The 27,343-nt window shown below is 38.6% G+C and overlaps 1 protein-coding gene across 3 annotated transcripts in view; it reads left to right on the top strand.

The window, feature by feature from the left end:
* Window positions 1-26,211, top strand: part of dpysl3 (dihydropyrimidinase like 3) — a 73,680-nt gene extending 47,469 nt beyond the window's left edge. For 2 of the 3 annotated variants that reach the window (XM_074671783.1, XM_074671785.1), the window contains exons 8-14: window positions 2,541-2,661; window positions 5,138-5,294; window positions 7,958-8,099; window positions 10,433-10,603; window positions 16,543-16,722; window positions 20,100-20,271; window positions 26,091-26,211. In XM_074671783.1, the coding sequence (XP_074527884.1) occupies window positions 2,541-2,661; window positions 5,138-5,294; window positions 7,958-8,099; window positions 10,433-10,603; window positions 16,543-16,722; window positions 20,100-20,271; window positions 26,091-26,185 (1,038 nt within the window). In that variant the 3' untranslated portion in view covers window positions 26,186-26,211. The remainder of the gene's footprint in view (window positions 1-2,540; window positions 2,662-5,137; window positions 5,295-7,957; window positions 8,100-10,432; window positions 10,604-16,542; window positions 16,723-20,099; window positions 20,272-26,090) is intronic. The other variant, XM_074671784.1, reaches the window with a different exon arrangement.
* The last annotated feature ends 1,132 nt before the right edge of the window (window positions 26,212-27,343 follow it).

The following is a 27,343-nucleotide window of genomic DNA, read 5'->3' as shown; positions in this document are numbered from 1 at the left end:
TGGCTGTTTTCGAATTCGCATACTATACTAGCAGTGCCTACTGTTTCGACCAAAATGCAGTATGCAGTATGCAGTATGTGAACAAATGTCAGAGTTGCAGTATGAGAAAAACACCCGGATGACGTACTGAATCGGGAAAAATCCACAGTATGCATCGGACCAGTCTGCTTCGCATACTGTTACCCACAATGCAACGCGCCTGGTCCCATATCAGAAGTGAAAATGGCTGAGGGCGGAGCAACAACAACCGGAGTAGCAGAGGAATATAAATATGAGAGCCATTTCTTTTTTTATCTTTAAATCCTCATCATCTCCACCACTGAAAGTTAATATAAAATGCTCTCTCTGGCAATTTGCAGATAAGTTACTCATGGTTTGTTTATTTTGTACATTTTCAATAAAGTTTTTTTTGGGAAAAAAAGTCAGCCGTAGCCAACTTCTGTTTTCTTCGAACTGAAAACCAGCGTAGCATACTACAAAAATTAACCCAACTGAACAGTCATACTACATACTGCTTATGAAAGTAGTATGTAGTAGGCAGTGCCTACTACATACTACTTTCATAAGCAGTATGTAGTAGGCGAATTTGAAAACAGCCAGAGTTACTTAAACTAGGACAAAACACTTGATTAGATTTCTTTTTTTCAGTAGATAGCTTATTAACAGACTACAACCACCAGGTCGGCACAGTTCATGACATTGTCATGTCAAAGTTGCAGCTGTCGCACAAGATGTAGTTAGGTTCAATTAGAAACTTGAGAATCTGACGAATATGGCGCTTCATGTGTTACATGTTCAAGACAGATTGTTTTTTAAAAAAGATGAGATTCTATCTTTTCCTTTCCCTCCAATTTTCTAGGCCCCCCTAGTGCCTCCCTCAACATGTCTGTAATGTGTCATTTCAGTGAATCCCAGTTACGTCATAACCTTACGTAACCTCACTCTTCATCTTATTGATAGACTCTCAAGTTTGAACAGACCACTGCAGAATAACTGCTGACTGTGGGTTGGAGTCAACATTAGGACAAACAGTTAGCTGCGTTTCCACCAAGCAGTCTGGTTCGTGTCGTAAAACGGCGCTACCTCCGCTGCAGAGCCACCGCTGGCTTCCTCGCCGCTTAGTGTATCAGTCCGCGCGCAGCATGCCAGATGTAGACAAACTTAGGTAGTCTGCCAGGACGAAGAGACACGACGAGAACTACAGCCTTATTTAGCGGTGTGTTTGTGTGAAAGTAACGCGCTGAAAATTCTCTAAATAAAGCGTGAATGCAGACCGATATCAGATTTTTCGGTGGGAGTCTGTTTATTTGTGTTTTTGGTCATGTAAAATATGGCCCCGTCTGAGTGCAGAGGAAACCTGCAGAGGAGCAGGGAGGGGGTGTTTGGTGCGAGTGCCCTGGGCTTCTGCTGCACAAAAACACTGCTGTAGGGGTCATTTCTGCCCTAAACCTTGTGATAGGACCCAACTTATTCCATCCAGAGTATCACTTTAAACCAATCCAGTCCAGCTAAACCAGATCGGAAAGCTAAGAAGTAACATTTAGGAATAACCTGTATTGGCGCTGATAATCCCATGTTAAAGTGTGGATTATGATCGGGCATATATCTAGAAGGGAGACTTTTTCAAGATATCTTAGAAACTCCTCACAGCCTCTTTAAGTTTCAGGAACTTCTCTTAAAGGAGCGATCTGGTTCCCATTGTTTTGAGTTTTTAAGAAAACATCCTGAAGATATCAGACTCAGTTTTCAAAACTGGACAAAAAGCAGCTCAAACATGGCCACAAGCGCAACATCGTCTCAGACTTTCTGTAACACACATTGTTCTTGTTACACACATGTGGTTTCAGACACATTAGAGGCTTTGAGTGAAAATAATCTGGTTCCCTAAATCGTCACTGCCAATGTTTCTTAAACAAACAGCAGAAAGAAACATGTAGCTCCTCTGCCTCAGCCTGACGTGTGTTTTCCACTCTGTCGTGTCGTTTCCCACCAGTGTTAGTGTCAGGCAGTAAAGTCGATTCATAAGCGTCGAAGGCTCAGTGTGAGGATTAAATCAGCAGAGCTGGATGACTGGTTTATCAGTGTCTGGTGTCCTGTTTGGGTTCCTTCGCTGGATCTTGGACCCAGGTTGAACTCGTGGCCCAGGACACAATGATCAGCTGAAGTGTTGTTTGTGCGTCATCTCGCAGACAGAAAAACAAGTGTTGGAGAGACAGTCGTCACATCTGGAGCTTCATGTGACTCTCCAAAACCTCCAAACACAGGAAGGGATGTTTGATGATCCCAAACCTCAGACTCCTCCATCAGGATGAAAGAAAATTAGCTCTGAAACAAACGTCGTACTTAATCCGAGCTCAAAGCATCCGAACAAACCTTCAGTGTGTATGGATTTTAAATTACAAGCTTCATTTTTGGTTTGAAAGGAAATATTCAAATAGCACAGCTCTGGAAATAACTGAAGTGATGTGGTTAAGATATTTAAGAAATCCTAATGGGAAACCGTTTTTTGGGTCACCCACAACGTCCTGTCCCTCCTGCAGCTGGAGGCCGAGGCCGTGTTTCGTGCCATCACCATCGCCAGCCAAACCAACTGTCCTCTCTATGTGACCCGGGTCATGAGCAAGAGCGCAGCGGACATCATCTCACAGGCCCGGAAAAGAGGTAACGAGTTAATACCATCAAAACTTCACCTCACATCACAGAATGAGGAACATTCAACAAAAGTCAAAGTGATTGAAGGAAACGACTTCATCTGCATGAGACTAAAAAACACAGCACATAAGGATTAATTGCATTCGGACTTCCTCATTTTATTGACAAACCTCTGAGTTGAGATGTTTTTAAAAGTTGGTCACAGGTGGAGAAAGGCCACTGATTTTTTTCCATAGAGAGAAAAAAGAAAACAAAAATGGACAGCACGTTTGTACACACTGACATTTTCTCTCAGGATCCTGACTTTTATTTCACAATTGATTCATTTTCCCCAAAAAAACTCAGAAATCTGACGCATCATTCTCCTTCAGAGTATAATAAAGTCAGGATTATGGCTTTTCTCAGGATTCCCACTAAAGTTACTATTCAGAGATAAGAGATTAAAGATCTCAAAGTTTGAATGTTGAAAAGATGGAGCACAGATGACTTAGCGGTTTAGGTCCAGCCCCTTGAGATTTGCCCTCGCATGGACGGCCTGGGATTAAGTCCAGCCTATGGCCTCTTTCCCACACGTTGCTCCCCACTCTCGCCTTCTTTCATACTCTATCCACTGTCCTCTACATTGCATATAAAAGGCGTGAAAAAGCCCCAAAAATATCTTTGAAAAAAAGGTCAAAAATCTTTTTTTTTCACTTTATATCTCTCCCTTATATCTCTGAAAAAACTTTCTTTAGCCCTTATCCTTTAACTTTAACGTTGAATTACAAACAAGATCCTGCCTAATTGTTCAGTTATTCATAGACTTCAGAAGAAAACGATTGTGTCTTTTATAAAAAGTCTAAAAGTCAGTTTTGAACAGTGCTTTTTAACAGTGTTTTTGGGGGAAATGGAAAAAGCGCCCCTAAAGCAGAGACAAGTAGCCTAACGCTTATTTCCCAGGTTTATTACAAAAACATCAATTTTTTAGTAGTAAACATTATTTACACTGAAGGTGAAAGGAAAAAAAAGACGAAAAAAAATGAATGAGTGAATAAAATAAATAAAAAAAATAATCAAAGAAATAAAAGACAAAAAAGAAATAAAATAAATCAAAAAGAAAAGAAAAATGATTGAATGAATAAATAAAACAATAAATCAAAAAATGAATAAATAAATGAAAAATAAAAGACAAATCAGAAATAAAATAAATCAAAAAGAAATAAAAAAAATAATGAATAACTAAAATAATTCAAAAAATAAAAATGAATAAATAAATAAAAACAATAAAAGACAAAATAGAAACAAATTATCAAACTTTAAAAAATTTATAGAATTTTTTTTTTAATTACACACACAATCAACAACAGGTCAACCTGATCCAGGAGAAAACAGAGAAAAAAACTTTTAATACATTAATTAATGTGTTTTGTTTTTACAATAACTGATTTTGTAGATATTAGTTTTTTTTTAAATAAAATTAAAAAGAGTTAAAAAAAACCCACTTCTCTAGGGAGGTTAGCATCTAAGGAAACTCTTTTTGCCAGCTGCCTTTGGATATTAATGCAGAATAATTAATGCGTATTCTATTTTTACATTGTCTAGTCAGTGAAGTTGAATTTTCCCTTCTTATTTACTCTATCTACATTTTTTATCTATTTATTGAGTTGAATTTGGATTTTTTTAATCTTGTATTCAGAGTGAGTTGACAGGACAGGGGATAGAGCAGGAAAGAGGCCACAGGCTGGATCTGAGCCACTTCACTTGAGGGCTGGACTCATTGGGCCTGACCTAAACTGCTTAGCCATATCTGTGATTATTATTTACTTTGTCCTAAAACCCAAACAAAAAACATCTGGCTTACTTCAGTGTCCAGTTAAGGGAGAAATTGATTAAATGTTAGAAATCTGTGCTCCTCAGCCCATTTCTTCACCCTGAACAGATGTAAGGTTTAAAGATCCTGGTCTTTGGAGCCGTCTCTCTGTGACTGTGTTTGGAATTCACAGTCAAAGGTCACTGTCCCTTTAAGAGGATGTCAGCGTCTGCTCTGAAGCAACAAGTTTACACAGAGTTTGGCTCTGCTCTGCATCGTGAAAAAGAAACTACCCTCAGAGGAAGCTGACGTTTCTCATAAAGGGCTTCTGTAGTTATATAAAACCACAGACCGTCCCTCACAGTCTCAGGTTGGAGCTGCAGTGAGTCCAGAGGTGACCTTAAAGCGCCCTCCTGCTGTTACACAGACCCGTCACAGTCTCGTCTGTCACTCATGAAAAGAACAAGCTCAGTAAAAACTGAGCCAAGATAAATTCATACTTTACAAAGTGTGACATTTCACTTCTCAAAGATTAGGCCGTTCCTCTTCTTTAAACACTTTGATGAAATCTCAACACTTTCTCTGAGAATGACCTGCTGACAAATGAATCAGGCTCAAATTCCCAGAAATCACTGATACAAATCGATCTGATCCACTCAACATTCGATACTCTCATGCTCTTTTTCTCTTTCCCAGGAAACGTTGTGTTTGGGGAGCCAATCACAGCCAGCCTGGGGACTGATGGGACACATTACTGGAGCAAGAACTGGGCTAAGGCGGCTTCTTTTGTAACATCACCCCCGCTCAGCCCGGATCCAACCACCCCAGACTATCTGAACACGCTGCTGTCCAGGTACGACCTGCATTCCTGAGACGTTTCACATGAGATTATATTTCCATCTGAGCCAGAATGAGCACAAATAACAAAACAGGACAATGAGAGAGACGAGTATTCTTTTGAACAATGGATCACCTGCCAAACACTGATGTGACTTGGCACAGGCCGACCTATTTCTGTCTCATATTCTTTATTTTTGTGTATAGAAGAAGAGCAAAAGCACTTCCTCATTACAGGGCACATTGATGTCTTCAATTATCATGTTTGAATACATCATTTAGATTAATGTTATACATTTCAAGAACAGAGAACACACAGCAACCACACACACTGCAAAAAAACTGAAATCTTATCAAGTATTTTGTCTTATTTCAGTAGAAAATGTCGTTTTAGACTTAATATGAGCCACATTCACCTGACCAGACCAGAAAAAATGTCTCATTCTCAGTTATTTAAAGACAAATTGAGGTCTGAATTGCCTGTAACAAGTTAAAAAAATCTGTCAATGGAACAAGAGAAAAATTACTTTTATTAAGTCATTATTCTAGTTATTAGCAAATTTTTAAGCAATTTTCTCTTGTTTCATTGGAAGATTTTTTTTACTTGTTACAGCAACTCAGACCTCATGTTTGTCTTGAAATAACTCGTAATGACACGTTTTTCTAGACTTGTCAGTTGAATGTGGCTCATATCGAGTACAGTAGGACAATTTGTACTTAAAATAAGACAAAAACCCTTGATAAGATTTCAGTTTTTTTGCAGTGCAGCAAACGAAAAGAGAAAGCAAAATAAATTAATAAGTAAAACTAATTTAAAAATGATATATATGTATATTTATATATATATATATATATAATATATATATATATGTATATATATATATATATATATATATATATATAATATATATATATGTATATAATTTGTATTATTATTTTTAGTTAATTTTATAAATACAAATTTTTCTATTTTGCCTCTTTTATATATATAAAAATATATATATATATATAAATATATATATATATAATTTTTATTATTGATTTAATTTTATTTTATATAATTTTTTTATTTCTATTTTGCCTCTTTAATATAAATTGCTTTACATATATATATATATATATATATATATATATATATATATATATATATATATATATATATATATATATATATATATATATTTATTTATTTATATAAAGCCATTGTCTTGTAGAATTTGTTAATTTATCCCATTTTTGAATATCTAATTTTCTCTACCTTAAAGAAGGACATAACCTTATTAATCCATTGTGTAATTGAAGGAGCTATTGTGGATTTCCAGTTTATAATGAGGTGGCGTTCAGCAGTTACAGAGGTAAAAGCTATTACTTCCAATTTAATTGGGGAGTATTGGGTAAACTCTTCCTGAAAACCAAAAATACCTGTGTGTGGTGAAAGTCGACTGTCTTTGACAATAGCTTGAAAATGGTGTTGAAATAATTTTGCCAGAAATTTGTCAGCACTGGACATTAAAAAAACATGTGTGTAAAATTACACAAACATTTATATATTTGGGGAAATTTGTGCCAGTCTAGTCTTTGGTTACTACATTCAAAGGTTTTATTTTCTATGATATTTTTTAAAAATGTGCAAGAAGCAGCACATTAACTCAATAAGAGTAGCAGCACCACAAGAGCAAGATGGTAACACAAGAAATGGTTGATCATTTAGACAGGACTATTTCATTGACAAACCTCTGAGTTGAGATGCTTTTTAAAGGTTGGTCACAAGTGGAGAAAGGCTGATTTTTTTTCAGAGAGAGAAAAAAGAAAAAGAAATCAACCAAACTGCTGTTAAACATTTAAAAACTTATAGTTTAAACAAATATTAACTTCAGTAATTCCATATGTACTCATTTTTGTCTTTTACTCAAAACATTACCAGTCTTATCCCACAGTAGAGCATGCAGGTTATTATTTAACACTGGTATCAGATCAGGATCAGTATTGGTGGATACCCAAAGCCCAGGTATCAGTATCGGGACCAGAAAAGCTGGATCGGTGTATCCCTGAATAGAGCTGTAGATTTTTGAAATCAAAGTCCTATGTGAAGGTTGCAAAATTCACTCCATGGTTGCTCAGGTGGAAAGTGAGGGAAGCTAGAAAATAAGGTCCTCACCTGAAAATACCAGAAAAGATGAGTTGGTGAAAGGTTGAATTCAGTGGCCAGGTCTGAGGAAAAGCGAAGTAGAAGTGAATTTTTACTGCTAACTGGTCTATTTAAATAAAACGACTGAAACCTGCTGTGGAAACAAGCGTCTACCTGCCAGCACGGTCACCTGGCTCTTTCAGCTAATGAAAGGAGACACTCGGAGGAGTTCCCCCTCACTGGTCATTAGACGGAGCGCAGTTTGAAGGAAACCTTGGCTTCTCATTGTACAAACAGATTATTTTCACTTCCTCTTCACTTCTGGCTGACTTTGTGCTCTAAGTGAGTCTGAGCGTTTTCTGAAACAAGACGAATTTGTCACGGAGCTGCTCGAACAAACCCTGGCTTGAGACAAAAGTTGATGATAAACATCCGTTTTTCTGAGGATCCTTTGTTGAAAACAAACCGCTCTTGTTGTGATTGTGGGACATAAGTCAAGATCCTCCTCAATCGTCTGTCTTGACTCTGTTTTTCTGTTTTCCCCCCTTCAGTGGAGACCTGAGCGTGACCGGCAGTGCTCACTGCACCTTCAGCGTGGCCCAGAAGGCCATCGGCAAGGACGACTTCACCCAGATCCCAGAGGGGGTCAACGGGGTGGAGGAGAGGATGACTCTCATCTGGGACAAAGCTGTGGTGAGAACTGACAGTTTTTCTTCACCAGTTGTGGAAATTATTTTAAAAAATGGAGAAAAGGTTGATTTATTTCGGTCTCCACCTTTTCTTTCTTACCTCTGTCCCTGAGGAGAAGTTAAAGTCTCTTTGTTTTAGTTTTGTCATCTCTCCTCTTTGTTCTGTGTGGCTTGTTTTGATGTTTCTGCGGTCAGTCCACACATTTTTCATTCCTCCGTTTCTATTTTTATTCACATTTCAGAGCGTGCTTCGTCTTCGTCTCCCGTCTTTTATCTGTCACCACTTTTCCTACATTCCTCTCCCCAGCCAGCGCTCACTTATTCGCTCCTCTCTTCCGTTTTATCGCCACTGTCTCCGCGTTTCTCCCTCTTTTTCTTTCCTATCTCCCCATCTGTCCTTTCCTTCACCCTGGTTGCAGCACACTGCCCTCATTTCTCCCCCTCACAGAGCGTGGAGCGTCAGACAGCTGTGGAGCGCTGTAAATCCATTTCCTGTCCTCTCTGTTTACAGCTCTGTATATAATGCACTACACCAGGCTTTTCATCAACTTATTGATAAAAAACAAAGATTACGTGTTTTTCTTCAGCGTCTTATTTATATTTTAGGATTTCACATCATTTATAAATTTAGCCATTTAGTAGATTTGATTAAGATAATACATCACAAGACTCCAAAATAAGTCACTGGCGTCAAGAAACGTTTCATTTGAAACTAGTGTTGCAAAATTCTGGGGATTTTTCAAGGTCAGAAACTTTCTAATTTCCATTTTTTTTTAATAAACTGGGATTTTATGATGAGGAACTTAAATTTGGGTAGAGATATTCCAGCTAGTGCTGTCAGGCGATTAAAAAAATTAATCTAATTAATTACAGGATTTGTAATTGATTAATCTAATTAATCCCATTTTAATCTCATATTTGTTTAAGGTCCCAAAATAAAGAATTTGAATTCCAGGACATTAAAATTACATTAAAAGACACTAAAAAATAATTTATTGAAAGAAAGAATTGAGCTAGAGCAAACGGTTGATTTTCTGCAGATTTTCAAAAAGGACGTGCGAATAAACGCGATGTGGAAGGCAGTCACAAATCACTCTCGCTTCCCTCCCTCCGTTTTTTTCACGTGTGATACATTCAGGGACTGTTGGAAATTTGAAAGTCTGACAGGGAACACCTCTTTTTCCAAGTAGGACACACGGTTTGTAAATGCCAGACATTTAAAAATAAGTGCGTCTTTGAACGCTCCGCAGGTTTGGGATCCAGATTAATCTGCGTTAATTTTTATAACGCGTTAATATGCGGTGTAATTAATTAATCTAATTAACGCGTTAAAATGACAGCCCTAATTCCAGCACAATTTTTTTTCTATAATTAGGGATGGGTGAGTACTGGAATCAGGCCGGTATCTTCCTTTTTTCAAGGAATCCATACTTGTGAATGCCCCTGATACTCAAGAGTATAAAATATCCATACGGAAACTGAATTGCTAGCAGTTAGCATACATCAGTTTAACTTCAGCTTCAGAATAGAATTTCAACTTTCATCACAGAAACATATCACATCAACTCTTTGTAAAAAATACTTACAATTTCAAAAGTCAAAAGCTAACAGGCTATTGAAAGGCTCATGGCTGACTTCATAACTATGGAAAGGTTCCAAACAACTTAAACTATTGCTATAACCACTTTGAGACACTAGATGGCCTACTTGATTTATAAATATATTACAACACTGCATCAACGTCACATGGCGTGCAATTTTTACCTGTTTCTGTTTAATTATGCCCAGAAATATCCATGTGTGTTAAATGTTAATGACACAGAAAACCTGTAAAGCTACTTTTTGTACCAAGAAAATTCACAACAGGAATTGATAAGGGAATCCATAAAGAATCAGATCGATAAGGGCGTCAGTATTGACCAAATCTTATCTATTCCCATCCCTACTGTGGACGCCAAATTCTGACCCTACCATCCGAATGTGGAGCAGAAATCCAGACTCATCAGACCAGGCAACGTTTTTCCAATCTTCTTTTGTCCAGTTTTGGTGTTGCTGTGTGAATTGTAGCCTCAGTTTCCTGTTCTTAGCTGACAGGAGGGTCACCCGGTGTGGTCTTCTGCTGCTGTAGCCCATCTGCCTCAAGGTTGGACGTGTTGTGTTCAGAGATGCTCTTCTGCAGACTTTTGTTGGGAATCACTGTTTTATTTCACATTTTCTCTTTTTGGGACCATTCTCTATAAACCTTAGAAATGGTTGTGGGTTAAAATCCCAGTAGATCAGCAGTTAATCAAATACTTAAATCCCTTTTTTTCTCTGTTCTGTTTGTTCCCCTTTCAGACCACAGGGAAGATGGATGAGAACATGTTTGTGGCCGTCACCAGCACCAACGCGGCAAAGATCCTGAACCTGTACCCTCGCAAGGGCCGGATCGCTGTGGGCTCTGATGCTGACCTGGTCATCTGGGACACGGACTCCATCCGCACCATCTCTGCTAAGACACACAACTCGGTATGAAGACGTCTTTAATGTTAATTCACATCAAACGTTGGGTTGTGTTGTGTTGTGGAGTTGAAGTGGAGCATTTACTCCTGTGTGTAACTGTGTGTGTGTGTGTTTGTGTGTGTGTGTGCAGAGAAAAAAAAGGGAGGGTTATGGGGAGAGATCACATATTTGAGCAGCTTCCAGAAATCTCTCAGTTCCTCCAAACGGAAATGAAGTCTCAGCGGATGCTCTCTGCTAATACGACTCACTCTCATTGTAAATCAGCCGTATGAAACCCAGAGTCCCTCTGAATCATCCAGATTCACTGATTCATCTAAACACAACCATCACTCTGTCGCAAACATTCTCAGAAATGTCCTCGTACTGTAAATCAGCAGAGAAACTATCCAGCGCCGTATAATCAGGAGGTATTTCCGCCCTGCGTATCACGTTCTCGGGAACAGATCATCCAAATGTTTTCATGATTGGACGACCACAGAGTACACACTCATATTTCAAATCGCTCCACAAACCCAAAGATTTGGCTCATTGGTAAAGATCGTTGTTTGGAAAAACAGCTCATGTCGTAATTAAAAAACAGCTTTGGCTCTGAGATGTTTTCTTACAATAAATCTCTGTAAACATGCAGTCAGAATGTGAAACAGTAGAATAATGTGACCAGGATCGACTCCATCATCCATCTCTGAGATCCACTCTGCTTCTTATTATCAAACACGACTGTTTTTGAAAAACTCTGCAGGAAGCTCTATGAAAGATGCCGACAGTTCAACAGCTTGATGACAAATTTTTTATCTGAGTAAGAAAAAAATAAGATCTTTTGTAATTGTGATCTAAGCTGACAACAAACACAACCCCCTGTACTTTTACACAATACATCCTAAAACTAGATTCTCTGTTCATCTTTGAGATTCAGTCGCTTTAGGGCTGCTAAATAGGTTTAGCTTCACAGATTAAACTCACATATTTCTGAGAATAAAGTTGCAAATTTGTGGGAAAAAAAAATCTGAGGTTTATAAAAAAAGTTACAAAAATTAAGATTGATCCAGGAATTGGTTTAATCTTATACACATTTTAAGCTATTTTCAAACATTATTATCTTAAAAATGTGTCAAATGTGTTATTAATTTTTCACAAATTTTGGGCGTTTGCAACTCAAAAAGTCTCTTACAAACTAAAACAAAAACCTACTTTTTTCACTGATCTCTCTTTTCTTTTTTTTTTCTTTTTTTCAAAAAATTTGGCCTTTATAATTTCACAGTTTTCCACTATGTTTTTAAAAATTGTCTTCAATTTTCTTGCAGTTTTCTGCTTTTTCCCTTACAAGATTAAACTCTTTTCCTCAAATTTGTTGAACTTCTTTTCTCACAAATTTGGGACTTTTTCTCGCAAATTTGGGACTTTTTTCTCAGCATTATTTTTCTTTCTCACAAGTCTGGGACTTTTTTTTTCATTAATTTGAGACATCTTAATCTTAAATTTGGGGCCCTTTGACAAAATGTTTGCACTTTTTTCCTCATAGGCTTGGGACGTATTCTATAAAGTTTTTTATGGTTGTCTTAACAAAATTGGGTCTTTTTTGAAAGAATTGTAACATTTTTTCTCAAAATTTGGGACTTTTTTTTGCACAAAATTGGGACTTTTTTCCCCCACAATGTCATGACTCCTTTTCTCAAATTTATTTATTTTTTTTCTCAAAAATTAGAAACCTTTTTTCTTAATACTTTGAGACATGTAACCCTTAGATTTAAAGCCCGGTTGCCTAAATTTTTGCACTATTTTTTCCTCATAGACTTTGGACGTATTCTCAAAGTTTATAACTGTTTTCCTCAAAAATTTGTGACTTTTTTTCAAAAACTTGTGGCTTTTTTTCCCCCACAATGTTATGACTCCTTTTCTCAAAAATTTGTTTGATTTTTTTTCTCATAAATTAGAAACTTTTTTCTCAAAAATTTTGGGACTTACTCTCATACGTTTAATACTTTTTTTTCTCAAAAAAGTGCTTTTTATCCCACAAATCTGGTATGTTTATCTAAATAATTTGAGACATGTTACCCTTAAATTTTAGGCTCTTTGCCAAATTTTTTGCACTAGTTTCCTCACAAACCTGGGACTATTTTCATGAATTTGGGACTTTTTTATTAAAAATTTTGGACTTTTTTGTCACAAATTTGGGTCTAGTTGTCTCATAAAATTTGAGTTTTTTTTTTAATAAAAACTTGGAATTTTTTTCTCATAGTGTTGTCACTCCTTTTCTCAAGAATTTGTTCTTTTTCTTTTTGCAAAATTTGGATTTTTTTTTCACAAGTTTTCAACTATTTGCTAATAATTTGGGTGTTTTTCTTCTCTCAAATTTGAGACATTTTCCTCACAATTTTTTGACTTTTTTAAACATTTAGTTTTTCTCTCTCCAGTTTTGGTCTAATAATATCTCCCTTTAATATCATAAGTGTGCTTATGTTTTCTCAAAAATTTGTGAGTAGTGTTTCAAAGGATTTCTCCTCTTCTCGTGCTCCTCTTTCACTGTTTTTTCTCTACAGCCCTCGTACACGATCACACTGAGATAAGGCAGCACCGTCTAATAATTTTATCCATTTAAAACCCGACTTCAAATGATAGCATGTGATCCAATAACTTGTTAAAATTGCCCATAATAATATTTGTGGAAAATCTGAGTAATTTGTTTCAGTTGTCATGTGTTCAGAGTGAAGTATCAAAACAAATCTTCATTGGAAACATGTGGGGATCTATTACCTAACACAGGAGTGTTCGTCCTTTTCTTTGTGGAGCTGAGGAAAAACTCACAAACACACAAACTCACACGTTTGACTTGAACTCTGTGCAGACAGTTCACTCAGCAGATGTGAGTGATGAGGTGGAGGAAGTGTCCGGACGGGATATTGCAGCTTTACGAGCCTACAGTAAATCCTGCTCATACAGAGAAACATAAGTTAGAGGAGGACGCTGCTTCCAAAGATGTTCACGAGCCATTTATAGGAATGAAGGTTGCTCTGTCTCCAGATGGAGAAGTGGAAAGAGACGGGGAAAACTGGACTAATAATACTCCTCCTCTGAATGTGGAGTTCATCCACCGAGGATCTGTTACATAATGAAGTCAACCTTTCATTTCCTGCTCGTCGTCCTCCCAGATAACAAAGCAGAAGACTGGGACACGGAAACTCCCCGTTTAGATAAATCCACCTTAATGGACAGCCTGATGCCGGGCCAAACAGCAGCGGCCTTGTTTACCAGAACAACATACAGAGGAATGCAGTCCCTTCAGAGTAAACAGGACCGAGTCTGTGCTGGGGCTGTGCTGTCTTATCAATGGGCCCACATCTGGTCTGGGTTTCTTGTTGTTGTCAACATAAAAATACATAGATACGCATGAGGATACTCTGACACATAGACAGAAACAGGCAGAAACACACACACACTCACTCACTCTGAGACACACTCAGCTTAGTCATGACATCATGTTTGGCATGCAGTGGCTCTTAGTTATGTCCTGTTCTGGCCTGAATTTGGACGGCGGCAGAAAACAGAGCCGTGTGCAGAGGAAATCAGCAACAATGGAATGAGGGGAGGGGACCTTCACAGATCACAAACAAGTCAGGGAAAGAAAGTTGGCATCATGGGATTGCAAAAATTAACCAAGGAGCCTGGAGGAGGAGAAAGAAGAAGGGTGCAAAAGACGGATATCTGGAGGGAGCGGTGTGAGAAGAGTGAGAGGTGCAGTGTGGGTAAAGAGCGGCAGCTGGGTGAGGGCAGCTGTTGGTACATGCCACACAGACAAGTGTAAGAAACACGCTGATGAATGATAAAGAGTGGGAGACAGAGAGCGTGGGATTAGGAGAAGGCAGAGGAGGAACAGAGTTTATGCATCTGCTTCAAGTGCGTTCGTCTGTCCTACAACAGCTCCCCCTGTTGGTGGCTCCCCCCACATTTCCACATTTTCCCCAATTTTTTGTTACATATTTGCTGCTGTTTTATATCCCATTTTTAACTAGTTTTATCTGAAATTTTCTAATTCTTTAATCAAAGTAACCAAAATATTTGTCAGATATTTGTCACATTTTTCCTCAAATTTCTCACTTTTTTAATCACAAAGTTGCCACTTTAATCTCAAATTTCCCACTTTTTCCAATGTATTTTTTAATTAATTTTTCCTATTTTTATCTCATATTTTCAATTTTTTTTATCACAAAGTTGCTACAATTTTTGATCAAAAATATTTCCACTTTTATTTCAAATTTCCCACTATTTCTGAAAAATAAATTGTTTATTTTTTTTTACAATTTTTAATCTTAAATTTATATTAAATATATTAAATATATTTATATTTATATCAAAAATATTTTTACCATAAAGTTGCAACAATTTTTTTTAATTACACTTTATTCCAAGTATCCCACTGTTTCTGGAAAATAAATAATTTAGTTTTTTCCAATTTTAATCTCAAATTTGCAATTATTTTTATTACAACGTTGCAACACTTTTTGCCACTTTTATCAAAAATTTTCCACTTTTTTTAATCCAAATTTTCCATTTTTAATCACAAATCTACTAATTTTCTTCAAACAAGACAGATTTGCTCCTTTTTTTTGGCTCAAACCTTATCTCATGAATATGACTCTCATAGCTAAAGCCTTCGTCTGAGAGCGTGGGATTAGGAGAAGGCAGAGGAGGAACAGAGTTTATGCATCTGCTTCAAGTGCGTTCGTCTGTCCTACAACAGCTCCCCCTGTTGGTGGCTTCCCCACATTTTCCTCAGGTCACAGAGAAAAAGTTTTTTCTCAAATTTGAATTTAAATCGATAAAACTCTAGACCAAAAATAGATTATCCTCAAGCTCTATGACTCTAAAGTGGAAATCACCTCATTTCATGAAATTGGCCGTCCTCATTTAAATATAAATCCCCATCTGACTGGAATAAGCGTCCTGATTCACTGAGATCTATTACAACCTTTCCTGTTTTTAAGTCTTTTTTATTTACTTTTCTACAAATTCCTTGCTCCTGTCATTGATATTGCACTTTATGTTGTTACCATTGTTTTGATTATTTATTTATTTATTTTTGTCTGTTTTAAAGACATTAAAACACGCCCAAACAACATGAATTTCCCTTCCGGGATCAATAAAGTATATTTTATCTTTTATCTTTATCTTTATTACTTTGTTGCTGCAACTGGGACTGACTCAGCACTTGAGAGCTTAAGAGTGTGAGTGTGTAAGTGTGACTGTGTGTGTATTTGTGCTCTGTTATGTTGTTGTGTCCTGTATTTTTTAGGGATGCACAATTTATCAGTATCAATATCAGTATTGGCCGATGTTGATCATTTTTTAACATATGGATACCGAGCGATATGTTATCGGTATCAGTCGATATTAACTCATTAGCTGCCGGCATTTTCAGAGCATCTTGAACAATCTTTCAAAACCCAAATAATCTTGTTTTCTCTGACTATGTAAACACCAAAACTACCTAAGAAGAGTGGACTCACTTCTTTTATGTCTCTCTTCATGTTTTTGATCCAAAAAGCAGACAAAAAAATCATTTTTATTGTTGTTTTTTTTATTAATATCGGTAAATATCAGTCATCGGCCATAACAACAATATTAACATCGGATATCGGTATTGGCCAACATTTTTACATCGGTGCATCCCTAGTTTTATTTGTATTCTATGTCTTGTTAGGACCCCTTGAAAATGAGATGGTCCATCCCAACGGGCTATCCTTCCAAATAAATACATGTGAACAAACATGATCAAATGTTAGTTATGTGAACTTTAAACTGTATGTCTCTATTTTAGACTTTGCTATAAAATGAATAACACGATTTGTTTGATTTGTTTTTCCTCCCTCTCTGAGTCTGAGAGTGTTTAATGATCCAGTAAACTCTTCATGAGCAGTAATACTAACGTTCCTCTTGTTGGTTTTCTTTAGGCTGCGGAGTACAACGTCTTTGAGGGCATGGAGCTGCGTGGAGCCCCTCAGGTGGTGATCTGCCAGGGGAAGATTGTTCTGGAAGATGGAAACCTGCACACCACCTCCGGCGTGGGTCGCTTCATCCCCTGCTCTCCCTTCCCGGACTTTGCCTACAAGAGGGTTAAAGCCAGGAAGCAGGTAAACACAGGAGTTATGTCAGTGTAGCTTTCTGCTACACAGCAGTCAGTTCGTTAAAGGTGTTGTTAATTTATTGAAAGGGGTGTTTTCTCAGAGACAAACTCTGAACCTCACTGTGACTACAACATACTTTGTGTGCATTTGAATGCAAGCTGTCCTGAGCAATCCTCCCTTTTGACTGTTTGGTTGAAGCTTTTTTGGACAGGAAATGTGGGGTCACAAAGTTAAACAACTATAAAAATCAAAAAAGATTTAATTGTCAGTCACTAAAAGTTACACATGTGAAGGTCCAGGGTTTCTGTCTCATTTCTAATTTCATATATTTGCAACTTTTTTTTCACTAATTAACCAAATTTCTTTTGTCACAAACTTGCCAAGTTAACCAATTTAATTGATCTCAAATTTGCCATTTTTATCACATATTTGCCTCTTTTATCTCATATTTCCCACTTTTTCACTTAAAATTTTTTTAATATTTTATAATTTGCAAAAATTTAATCACCAAGTTGCCTCAATTCTTTGCTAATTTTTATTTAAAACTTGCCACTGTTTCAACTTAAATTCACAATTTTTTGTTACATATTTGCTGCTGTTTTATATCCCATTTTTAACTAGTTTTATCTGAAATTTGCTCATTCTTTAATCAAAGTAACCAAAATATTTGTCAGATATTTGTCACATTTTTCCTAAAATTCCCTACTTTTTTAATCACAAAGTTGCAACTTTAATCTCAAATTTCCCACTTTTTCCAATGTATTTTTTAATTAATTTTTCCTATTTTTATCTCATATTTTCAATTTTTTTTATCACAAAGTTGCTACAATTTTTGATCAAAAATATTTCCACTTTTATTTCAAATTTCCCACTATTTCTGAAAAAAATTGTTTAATTTTTTCCATTTTTTAATCTTAAATTTATATTAAATATATTAAATATATTTATATTTATATTAAAAATATTTTTACCACAAAGTTGCAACATTTTTCTTTAATTACACTTTATTTCAAGTATCCCACTGTTTCTGGAGAATAGATATTTTAGTTTTTTCCAATTTTAATCTCATATTTGCAATTATTTTTATTACAAAGTTGCATCATTTTTTGCCACTTTTATTAAATATTTGCCACTGTTTTATTCAAATTTTCCATTTTTAATCACAAATCTACTAATTTTCTTCAAACAAGACAGATTTGCTCCTTTATTTTTGGCTCAAACCTGTGGCGTTATCTTATGAATATGACTCTCATAGCTAAAGCCTTCGTCTGGGAGCTGAACCAGTGACTGCTTTGGGCCTAAAGACAATATCTGTAAGATAGATAAATGCACTAAACGAGTGACACAGGGGCAGATTAAGAAAAAATAAGAGTCTATCGGACTGTCAGGAAGGGATTATGGGAGGTTTCACTGAAACAGACCTGACAGTGGTGGAGAAAAGAAGAGTGGAAAAAGGATGGAGGGAGAGGGAAACTTACAACACACAGTAAAAAGTTTACCGTCTTCTAATGTAATATAGCGTTAAGGTACAGAATCAGAGTCAGCACTTTTATTTCCAGGAGTCCCAGTTCATCCAGATTTCTATACACCACAGAAAGTTCCTCAAACACTCAGGAGCCAAGAATTTCCGTACGATGAGCCGACCCGTTATAACCATTTGATCTATACCATCTTTAACTCAACGCAGACCTCGAGCTCTGCTCTTTCAGCTCGGAGCCAAAAATCTCATTGTTCCACCATTTCCTAATTTGCAGCTGGCTGCTGATGAGAAAATGGAGCTGCAGCAGCAGTGAGCTGTTTATCTTGGTAGCAGTCACTGTTATGCTTTCTTCACTCACAGATGTCTCTTTTTAACTCCGAACAGAGCTTCCAAGATTCCTCTGAGTCACGCCACTGACAGACGCACTGACTGACACAGTGACAGGCTGACACACACACACACACACACACACACACACACACACACACACACACACACACACACACACACACAGACAGACAGACAGTGGGCTGTTCAGTGCTGGCTTAAACTTGATCTGAAAGTAGTGTTGGGGTTTTCTTCTCCAGTGTGTACGAGTGTTTGCTCATTTGATGTGTTTGTTTTTGTTTTTCTGCGTGCAGCGTGTGTGAATCTGCTGCTGCAGAAATTATTCAAAGACAACAGTTACACAAACAGCGATGTAATGCAAAACAGCTGCTGGCTTGGTGATGTCAAGTCTTTTAAGATACTAAACTATCTCTTTTCTTTTCTGAATTCTTTATTTAGAGGATGGTTGTGATATCTTGAAACCCTTTTCCTCCTTGACATCTTCAATATTTTATTTTTTATTATCAATAAACTCCTTATTACTCTAAAAGTATGTACAGTCTGTAAGAGATGTATTTTATGAATGATAAACCTATAAGACACCTTGCAGTTACGAGGTTGGACCCCTTTTGCCTTCAGAACTGCCTTAATCCTTGGTGGCATAGATTCAACAAGGTCCTGGAAACGTTCCTCTGAGAGTTTGGTCCATATTGACATGATAGCATCACACAGTTGCTGCAGATTTGTCGGCTGAACATCCATGATGAGAATCTCCCGTTCCACCACATCCCAAAGGTGCTCTATTGGATTGAGATCTGGGGACTGTGGAGGACATTTAAGTACAGGGAACTCATTGTCATGTTGAAGAAAGCAGTCTGAGATGATTCCAGCTTTATGACATGGAGTGTTATCCTGCTGGAAGTATCCATCAGAAGATGGGTACACTGTGCTCATAAAGGGATGGACATGGTCAGCAACAATACTCAGGTAGGCTGTGGACTTTAAACCATGCTCAGTTGGTACTAAGGGGCCCAAAGTGAGCCAAGAAAATATCCCCCACACCATTACACCAGCAGCAGCAGTCTGAACCGTTGATACAAGGCAGGATGGATCCATGCTTTCATGTTGTTGAGGCCAAATTCTGACCCTACCATCTGAATGTGGAGCAGAAATCCAGACTCATCAGACCAGGCAACGTTTCTCCAATCTTCTATTGTCCAGTTTTGGTGTTGCTGTGTGAATTGTAGCCTCAGTTTCCTGTTCCTAGCTGACAGGAGGGTCACCCGGTGTGGTCTTCTGCTGCTGTAGCCCATCTGCCTCAAGGTTGGACGTGTTGTGTGTTCAGAGATGCTCTTCTGCAGACCTCGGTTGTTATCAGTGGTTATTTGAGTTACTGTTGCCTTTCTATCAGCTCCAACCAGTCTGTCCATTCTCCTCTGACCTCTGGCATCAACAAGGCGTTTTGTGGAGTCCCTTAAATCACCTTTCTTCCCCATTCTGATGCTCGGTTTATGTCTCGTCATTTCTCTCTTTGTTTTCTTTCTTAACCATCCTTTCTTCTCCTTCTTCCCTGCAGCTGGCCGTCCTGAGGGCAGTACCCCGAGGAATGTACGACGGGCCTGTGTCTGAATTCTCTCTTTCACGCGGTGGCACCCCCTCCGCCTCGGCGCGCACCTCTCCCACCAAACAGCCCGTCAGAAACCTGCACCAGTCTGGATTTAGTCTAGCAGGTAACCCTGCACCCTGCGGTGAGCCCAGCTTCTTACTACACTCCCTGCCCTTCAACCACCCAGTCCTCCCTTTCATCCATCCGGTCTGTATTGATTCATGTCGGAGTGTGCATGCTCATTAGCTGATCCAACATCACGCTACACACTAACAGCGACACGGCTTCATGCTGCGACCCACGGATGACTGTTAGCATGTTGCTGCTCTCTATGAATGATGCATTCATGGAACTTTGGGACACACCACAATCCAGATAATCCCTCATTACTCAGTTTCATACTTTATGATGTGCACAGCGTGGCTAGCATTCAGCAGCAGCGTCACACGCTCCTTTTAAAACAGTTTATTTGACAATTTGTCTGTTTATGTTTGTCATAAAGCTGGCTCCTTTGAGTTTTAATGAGCAGACAGCATTAAATTGAGTTTATGTCCTCAATCAGTTCAGGTTGGCTGGTTCGCTATTCGTGTGGTTTGACATGAAGTCACAATTTTGATTCAAAAGAAAACAAACTCATACTCATGCAAACACACATTTTATTCAAACGATTGCCTTCATTACCCTGCATTCCTGCATGTGTCATTACCACAGTCTTATTTTCTGTTAAGCATGAATAATGCACTAAAAATGCACCTCCAGTATTTCCTCCCTCAGGACACCGTGACCCCAAACCACATCCACTTTGCGATGTCAAGTTTCAGTCAGACATGTCGTTTCTTCCACATTAGCACTTGTAAGTCACGCTGGAAATGAAATTTGGCCCGAGGCTGAAAACGTACAGCGTACAAGACGTCCCTCCAGGCATCTGGACCTGGTTTAAGAGGAAAGCCTATCTAATGTGAGAGATCACAACAGCCTGTGCTCACATTCAACATCTGTTCCATTAAGCAGAGCTGCTGAGTGACAGTCTAATGGTGCTCCAATGTAAGGTCAGCGTCGAATTAGCCTCCGTGTAGAAAGCGAGTGTGTAAAATGCTTCTTGTCAGGAAACGAGACTCTGAAACTGAAAAGCAGATCGTCAGTGTTTCCACTGTTTAATGTCAAACAGAGCGTCTCGAGCTGCTGGTCACTGCGTCCTTCCTGATGGACCAGACTAAATGTGTCCATGGAAATCAAAGACAGTAATCTCTATTAACCACAGCTGTACCCAGTCTTGGCTGTCTCTGTTGATGAATTGAGAACACCTTTTTTGGAAGGGCAACATTTAATGAAAACTAAAAGGGCTGGAAATTTCCATTTCCTGTGCTGACCTGTAAAAACCAGAAAGTCCAGGAACTTTTAGATCCGGTAAAAGATTCTCAGGAACTATTTTCTCCGTGCCCCATCGTTTGTAAATGTTTCCAAAGACCTAGGTAGATTATGTAAATCAGGTCAGCGATGTACAATGAGAAATATAAATGTAATTGCAAAGCACAGCCAGACCAGTAGAGGGCAGTAAGAGAACAACAACAAAGGCCATTTGGCAAAAATGACACCATAGAAAAAGACAGACTAGTTTTGATCAGACTTTATTGACCTGCAGATGATTTGCTGACACGTCAAAGGAGACAAGCGCCAGAGACAAAGCTGTCACTTACTCCTTTCCACTTAACTGGTGCTAATTCCAGGCCAGTGCCTGACTAAGCACTGGTTCTTTGTGTTTCCAAAGACAAGCCGCATTTCCACCAAGCAGTCTGGTTCGGTTCAGTACCGTTTGGCACGGTTTGGTTCAGTTAAGCCTGATCCTGTTTGCGTTTGCACAGTAAACTGTGCCCTCTTGTGGTAGGCGGCGTGTAAGCTGGATGCAGAAAGCCACAGCCGTTAAATAATAGCGTGACGGACGCCGTAGCAGCGCGACACAGTGTACCCTCCAAAGAAGAAAAACGTGACACAGTAAACAAAGAACAAGCATCCAGCATTTCGTCCTCTCTGTGATTGGCATGTAGCTCTTTGATACAAAGTGAAATCACACGGTAAGTGATGATTCTTTCGACCAATCAATGGTCTGCAGTGTTGTAGCTCCACCTTCCGAGAGCGGATCAGTTCAGTCTGGCACCCATACGAAAGGGTACCAAAAAGTGGAACAGCTCGTCTCGGTTATTTGGGGATCTGTCCCGGGATAAGTCAGTGGAAACGCCACAAAATGTGCACCATACAGAGACGAACAGAACTGGTCTGCTTGGTGGAAACGCAGCTAAAGAACTGGCTTTAGTTGCTCAAAACTGGTCCTTAGCAAGCACCAACTCTATGCTGGGCCAGAGCCAAGCACCGACTACTTAGGTACTTGAGGCGGGGCTCCAATGATCAATGATCAGCATGAAAAATAGTCATTGTTAAAAAGTAAAGCTGCTGGGCGAGTTGTCCGTCAGAGTTTTGTCAGAGTTTCCTAATTTGTGATTTGAGATGGAGGCAAAATTAAAGCACTGATGTCTTTCCTCTCTCATAGATCAGGTCTATACCTCATTGTTTTATTAAATAGATTAAACAGTCTCATTCTCCCAGCGCCAACTTTGTTGCCTGCAGCCTGCGCCACCTCCCCCTGACATGGTTACATATGCAGTGAAGTACTGACGTTTTACAGTGACGCAGTGACGTGGCCCTGACTGAGCTCTTTGCCAATGGAAAACCAAACCAGTTCTTTGAAAAAACGTGACTAGAACCAACTTAGCACTGGCACCATCACCCAATGAGCATGGGTGGAAAAGGGGTAACTGTTTGAGGCTGTTTCCAAATGCCTGAAACTGGCTCTTTCAAATCCTTACAGCTGAAATAACCTGGGCAGAAAACTCATTTATGAAAATCAACATTTATTTTTCTCATACATAAATGTACTGTCTTTCTATGACCTATAAGATATAATGAATTCAAGTTTTGAATGCATAATAGCACTAAAAGTGAAAGTTTAACTTTTCCTGTTGTATAAAATTCTTAAGGGTAAATAACCTTTTTTCTCCATTTCATTAAATCCCATCAAAGCGCTGACTTGAGGTAATACAAAGGTCCAATCCGGCTCCAGGACAAGCAGCTGAACATACCTGACTTACAGTGTTTCTGAGAGAGAAAAATTATCTCTGGAGGAGAAATTTACAAATCGCTTTCTGTCTCTTGGCTGCAGTAAACAGCCTGTCTCTACAAGCGTAGCTGATGTGTGTAATACTTCATCCATGAAAAAAAGAAGGTGACCTCTTCTGGAAAGAATTTCCACTTTTAGGTGCATAAATTTAGACGGGAGTTCGGATACTCCCAGTTTCTCAGGCTTTGTAACAGTGTGTGTGTTTAAGAACACACACGCTCCTGTGTTAACATGTAGTGTACTGTAAGAATGAGTCACTCTCCTGTCCATTATAGTTTTTCCAGACCAACCACATGCAGAGTGGATTAACTTGTCTGGAAGCAGATGAGATAGGAGTTTTTTTGCTCGGGTGCAGAGCATCGTAGTCTGACATCATCCCTCTTTCCATTTATTTGCTAATTTGTTGCAGCAGATGCCTCTGGCTCGCTCCGTAAAGCCTGTGCTTCATGTCAGACTGTAGCTTCTTCTGTTGATGTTTCAGCAGCGCATGGTTTGGAGACATTTGAGGTCCTCTGCTCTTTTCAGGGACATATGCAGTGGATTATGGGTAATAATGATGATTCCAGGACTGCTTTCATATTTGAAAGGTAGAGCCAGATGGACGTTAAAGTTTTACAACCCTCACTGATGCATTTTAGGAAGGGAAAATTCCATTATTGCCAATACAGTGGCCTCTCAAAAAGAAAGAGCTTTTTGCTTTGTAGGTTTTAAACTGATTTACATAAATACGATGGAGCCAAACAACCAGGAAATAATCAAATCAGTGAGCATTCAAGTCTGTATGTGGACACTTTAGATTTTTCCGCATTTTTTCTGGAAACATCATATCATTTTTACCCTTTTAGTATTGTTTTGTTTCATCAGAAAATCCTATAGACCAATACTTGTTTATGAAATTACCCCTATTGGTGGTATACTGGTGGTTAAGTTTATGCTTATCTGTTTATTTAACTTTCATTTAACCAGGTTGATCCCATTCAGATTAAAAACCTCTGTTTAAAGGGAGACTTGGCCCAAGACAGGCAGCAGCAAAAACGCAGAGTTACAGACAGGAAACACAAAAAAAGACAAAAAATCACGTTCTACGAATCAATTGTTCAAACACCCGAGCTAAAACTTGGAACTTGCCTCCATATCTCTCATTTTAGATTTAAAAACATTTAAGGAACCAGGTCCTTGCAGCTGTTTCCAAGCTGAGGGTGCAGAGTTCCCAAAGACATTTTTCCCAATTTCTGTCCAAGCATTTGGGACAGAGTGTAATGAAGATCTGAGAATGCAGAGAGTACTGTCTGGTTCTTTTCTGCATGATAAAAACACATCGATAGTGGGGAAGCAGATCAAGGGACACCAGGGACAATGGTTTTAGGGTGAGACGCAAAAAGTTTTGTTGCGTTTCAGCCTCGCGTGTACACGGAAACGGCATTTCAACCGACCGAAAATGCAAAATTTTGTGGGATTTTTCTGGAACGCTGCCGACACTGTTGCCGTATAAACAGTAAGGCGGCGTTTTCAGTGGAAACACTCCGCTTGGCGCTCCAACAGGACTACAGTACCGTTGTTACGATTGTGGCGAACTACCGTGTTGTGCTTGTGCTGCTGAATTAGCTGAATCTGCTGACTGTCTTTCAACAAAATGTGCATCTTTTGCTCCACTTTTGAACTTAGTATTCTCCAATACACCAGATGATCGGCCCAATACTACTTCCGTAAAGATCTCCCAAAAGCTGCTTCTGGATAAGACAGTTATAGTGCCAACCATAGGCCTGGCATGCACACTACAGCGTTTTCAGTCCCTCAGTGTTTCCGTGTAAACGTCGTTTTTTTTCACTGCGTTTTAGATTATTCAGATGAAACATTGTTGTGTAAACAGGGCCTTATAGATGAAGGTGTACCAATGTATGAGCCTCCGGGTCGTCACAGCAGGCTAACCGGAGAGTACAACTCAAAATGAAGAATCAGAGGTTTACAGTTTTTGTTATGAACCTTAAGGAAGCATGCACTGCAAAAGCTGTAGAAAATGTGTTGCTAGATTTAATATGAGCCACAGTCACCTGACTAGTCCAGAAAAATGTCTTATATCAAGTTATCTAAAGACAAAATGAGGTCTGAATTGCTACATAACTTGAAATAAGATATTTTTCTGGACTGATCAGGTGAATGTAGCTTATATCAAGTGTAATCAGACAAATTTTACTGAAAATAAGACAAAAACACTTGATAAGATTTCAGTTTTTTTCATGTACAAAAGATCTCCATAGTCTAAAACATGTAAAAAAGATTGCAGCAACGAGCCACTTTGTTACATCGTAAGAAAAAAACGACTTGCGTCTGAAATGAAAACCCAGTTTCAGCCTCAGCTTTTTCACAAAACACAGTACATGTGATTTAGAATTTAACGAGTCATCAATCAATAGACCAAGGTATTTGTTATAGTGTAAAACCTCAGTCTCCTTTCCACACATGTTGAGAACAAGTCTACAACTTACGAATAGCTTAGTTGTTACTGTACGACTTAAGATATTTCAAGGATTTGTTTCTTTTAGGTTCCATATTGTCTGTTTTTTTTTTTATCCCCGTGGCTTTAAATTTTATTTTCTGCAAGCTGTTGGTATAAAGATTTGAAATGGAAGTTTTTTTTTCCTCTTTCTTTTTCTTGTGTCTTCTGAAAATTCAATAATCCGCCCAGTTTCCAGTCCGGCCTCCTCACCCCTCGTTTCTCTTCCAACTGCTGTTCATGCTCTCTCCCCGTGTAACTCGCCTAATCTCTCCTTCCTTTTGTCTCCTTCCAGGTCCCCCCACCCCTGATGACATCCCCATCAGGCCTGCTGGCCGCCGTATCGTAGTGCCCCCTGGTGGTCGTTCCAACATCACATCCCTCAGTTAAACAGCCAGCGAATGAAGGAGGAGGAGGAGGAGGAGGAGGAGGGCATGCATCCAGAAAAGGACAGCAGCCAGAGTGCAAGATTAAGAGGGGGAGGGAGGGGGGAGGGAAGAGTGGGAGGGAGAAGGAGATGCATAGGACCATGATTAGTTAAAAGAGCAAAACACTGAATCCTCATGCCTTACCTGTCACAATGCTACAGTGCTCGGATGAGAACAGTATCCCTTTTCCTCGGGAACTAGTGGTTTTGAATTGGTACTAAAGCTACCATCAGAGCACGTTTACACTTGAACCAGTTGTAGTTTCACTTTTTACCAGTCTAGAAAACACCAAAAATGCAGTTAAAACACTTGGTGCTTTGATAATGGGAAAATAAACCAGTTAAGCTCATACCATCACACTGAACCAGAAAAAAAACAAAAGCAAACAGTTTCCTCACAGGAAAATAGATACTTCTTCTCAGACTCTTGCTATGCTTCTTTCATCCTGGTCTGCTTTCAGTGTCACCCACCATTTCAGTCGCCTGCTTCTCCCTTAGTCAGTGAAACACTAACACAAGACCCCACGTTAGACATGTAATATCATGCAGTACCATTGGTTAGCTCTAGGTGGCATTGTATGTACGGTAAATGTATTGTAGCTTTGTGAATGATGTTGTTGCAGCTTGTTCGGGTTAACTGGACCAAGTTAAAGGTATTTCTCAGCTCTCACAGGAGACGTGCGTCTGGATCAGGTTCTGCATGGGCCACATGAAGACAGGTGACGTGATCCATGATCCTGCAGCACTCCTTTCCTCTGAGGTGCTCGATGAATACCTTCCCTTTGATGTATTGATTGAATAATTATTGATGTTCAACACTAGGAAGGCTTTTGATTTTTCTTTATCCCTGAATGTTTTTTTTTTTATTATCTGCATCCATTATGGCTCTATAACGCAGAAAACTGCAACAAGCTGTCCTTTGCATTTGCTTCTTGCTTATTGGATCTTAAAATCTCATTATAAGACGGGAAGAGGAGAAAAAAGAATAAAAACACAGGACGTAATCATGAATTATCCCTTGTTATTCAGTGAGACCTTTGAAGTTGAGGAAAACAAGCAAAAAATAAGAAAAAACAGATGCAATGTTAAAGTAACAAAAACCTGCATTCAGATAACAGAAA

This window comes from Halichoeres trimaculatus, unplaced genomic scaffold (assembly GCF_033239565.1).
Source record: "Halichoeres trimaculatus isolate MK-OKI-2021-1 unplaced genomic scaffold, fHalTri1.1 fHalTri1_scaffold_6, whole genome shotgun sequence".
Lineage (NCBI taxonomy): Eukaryota > Metazoa > Chordata > Actinopteri > Labriformes > Labridae > Halichoeres > Halichoeres trimaculatus.
This window is presented reverse-complemented; position numbering and strand designations above follow the sequence as displayed.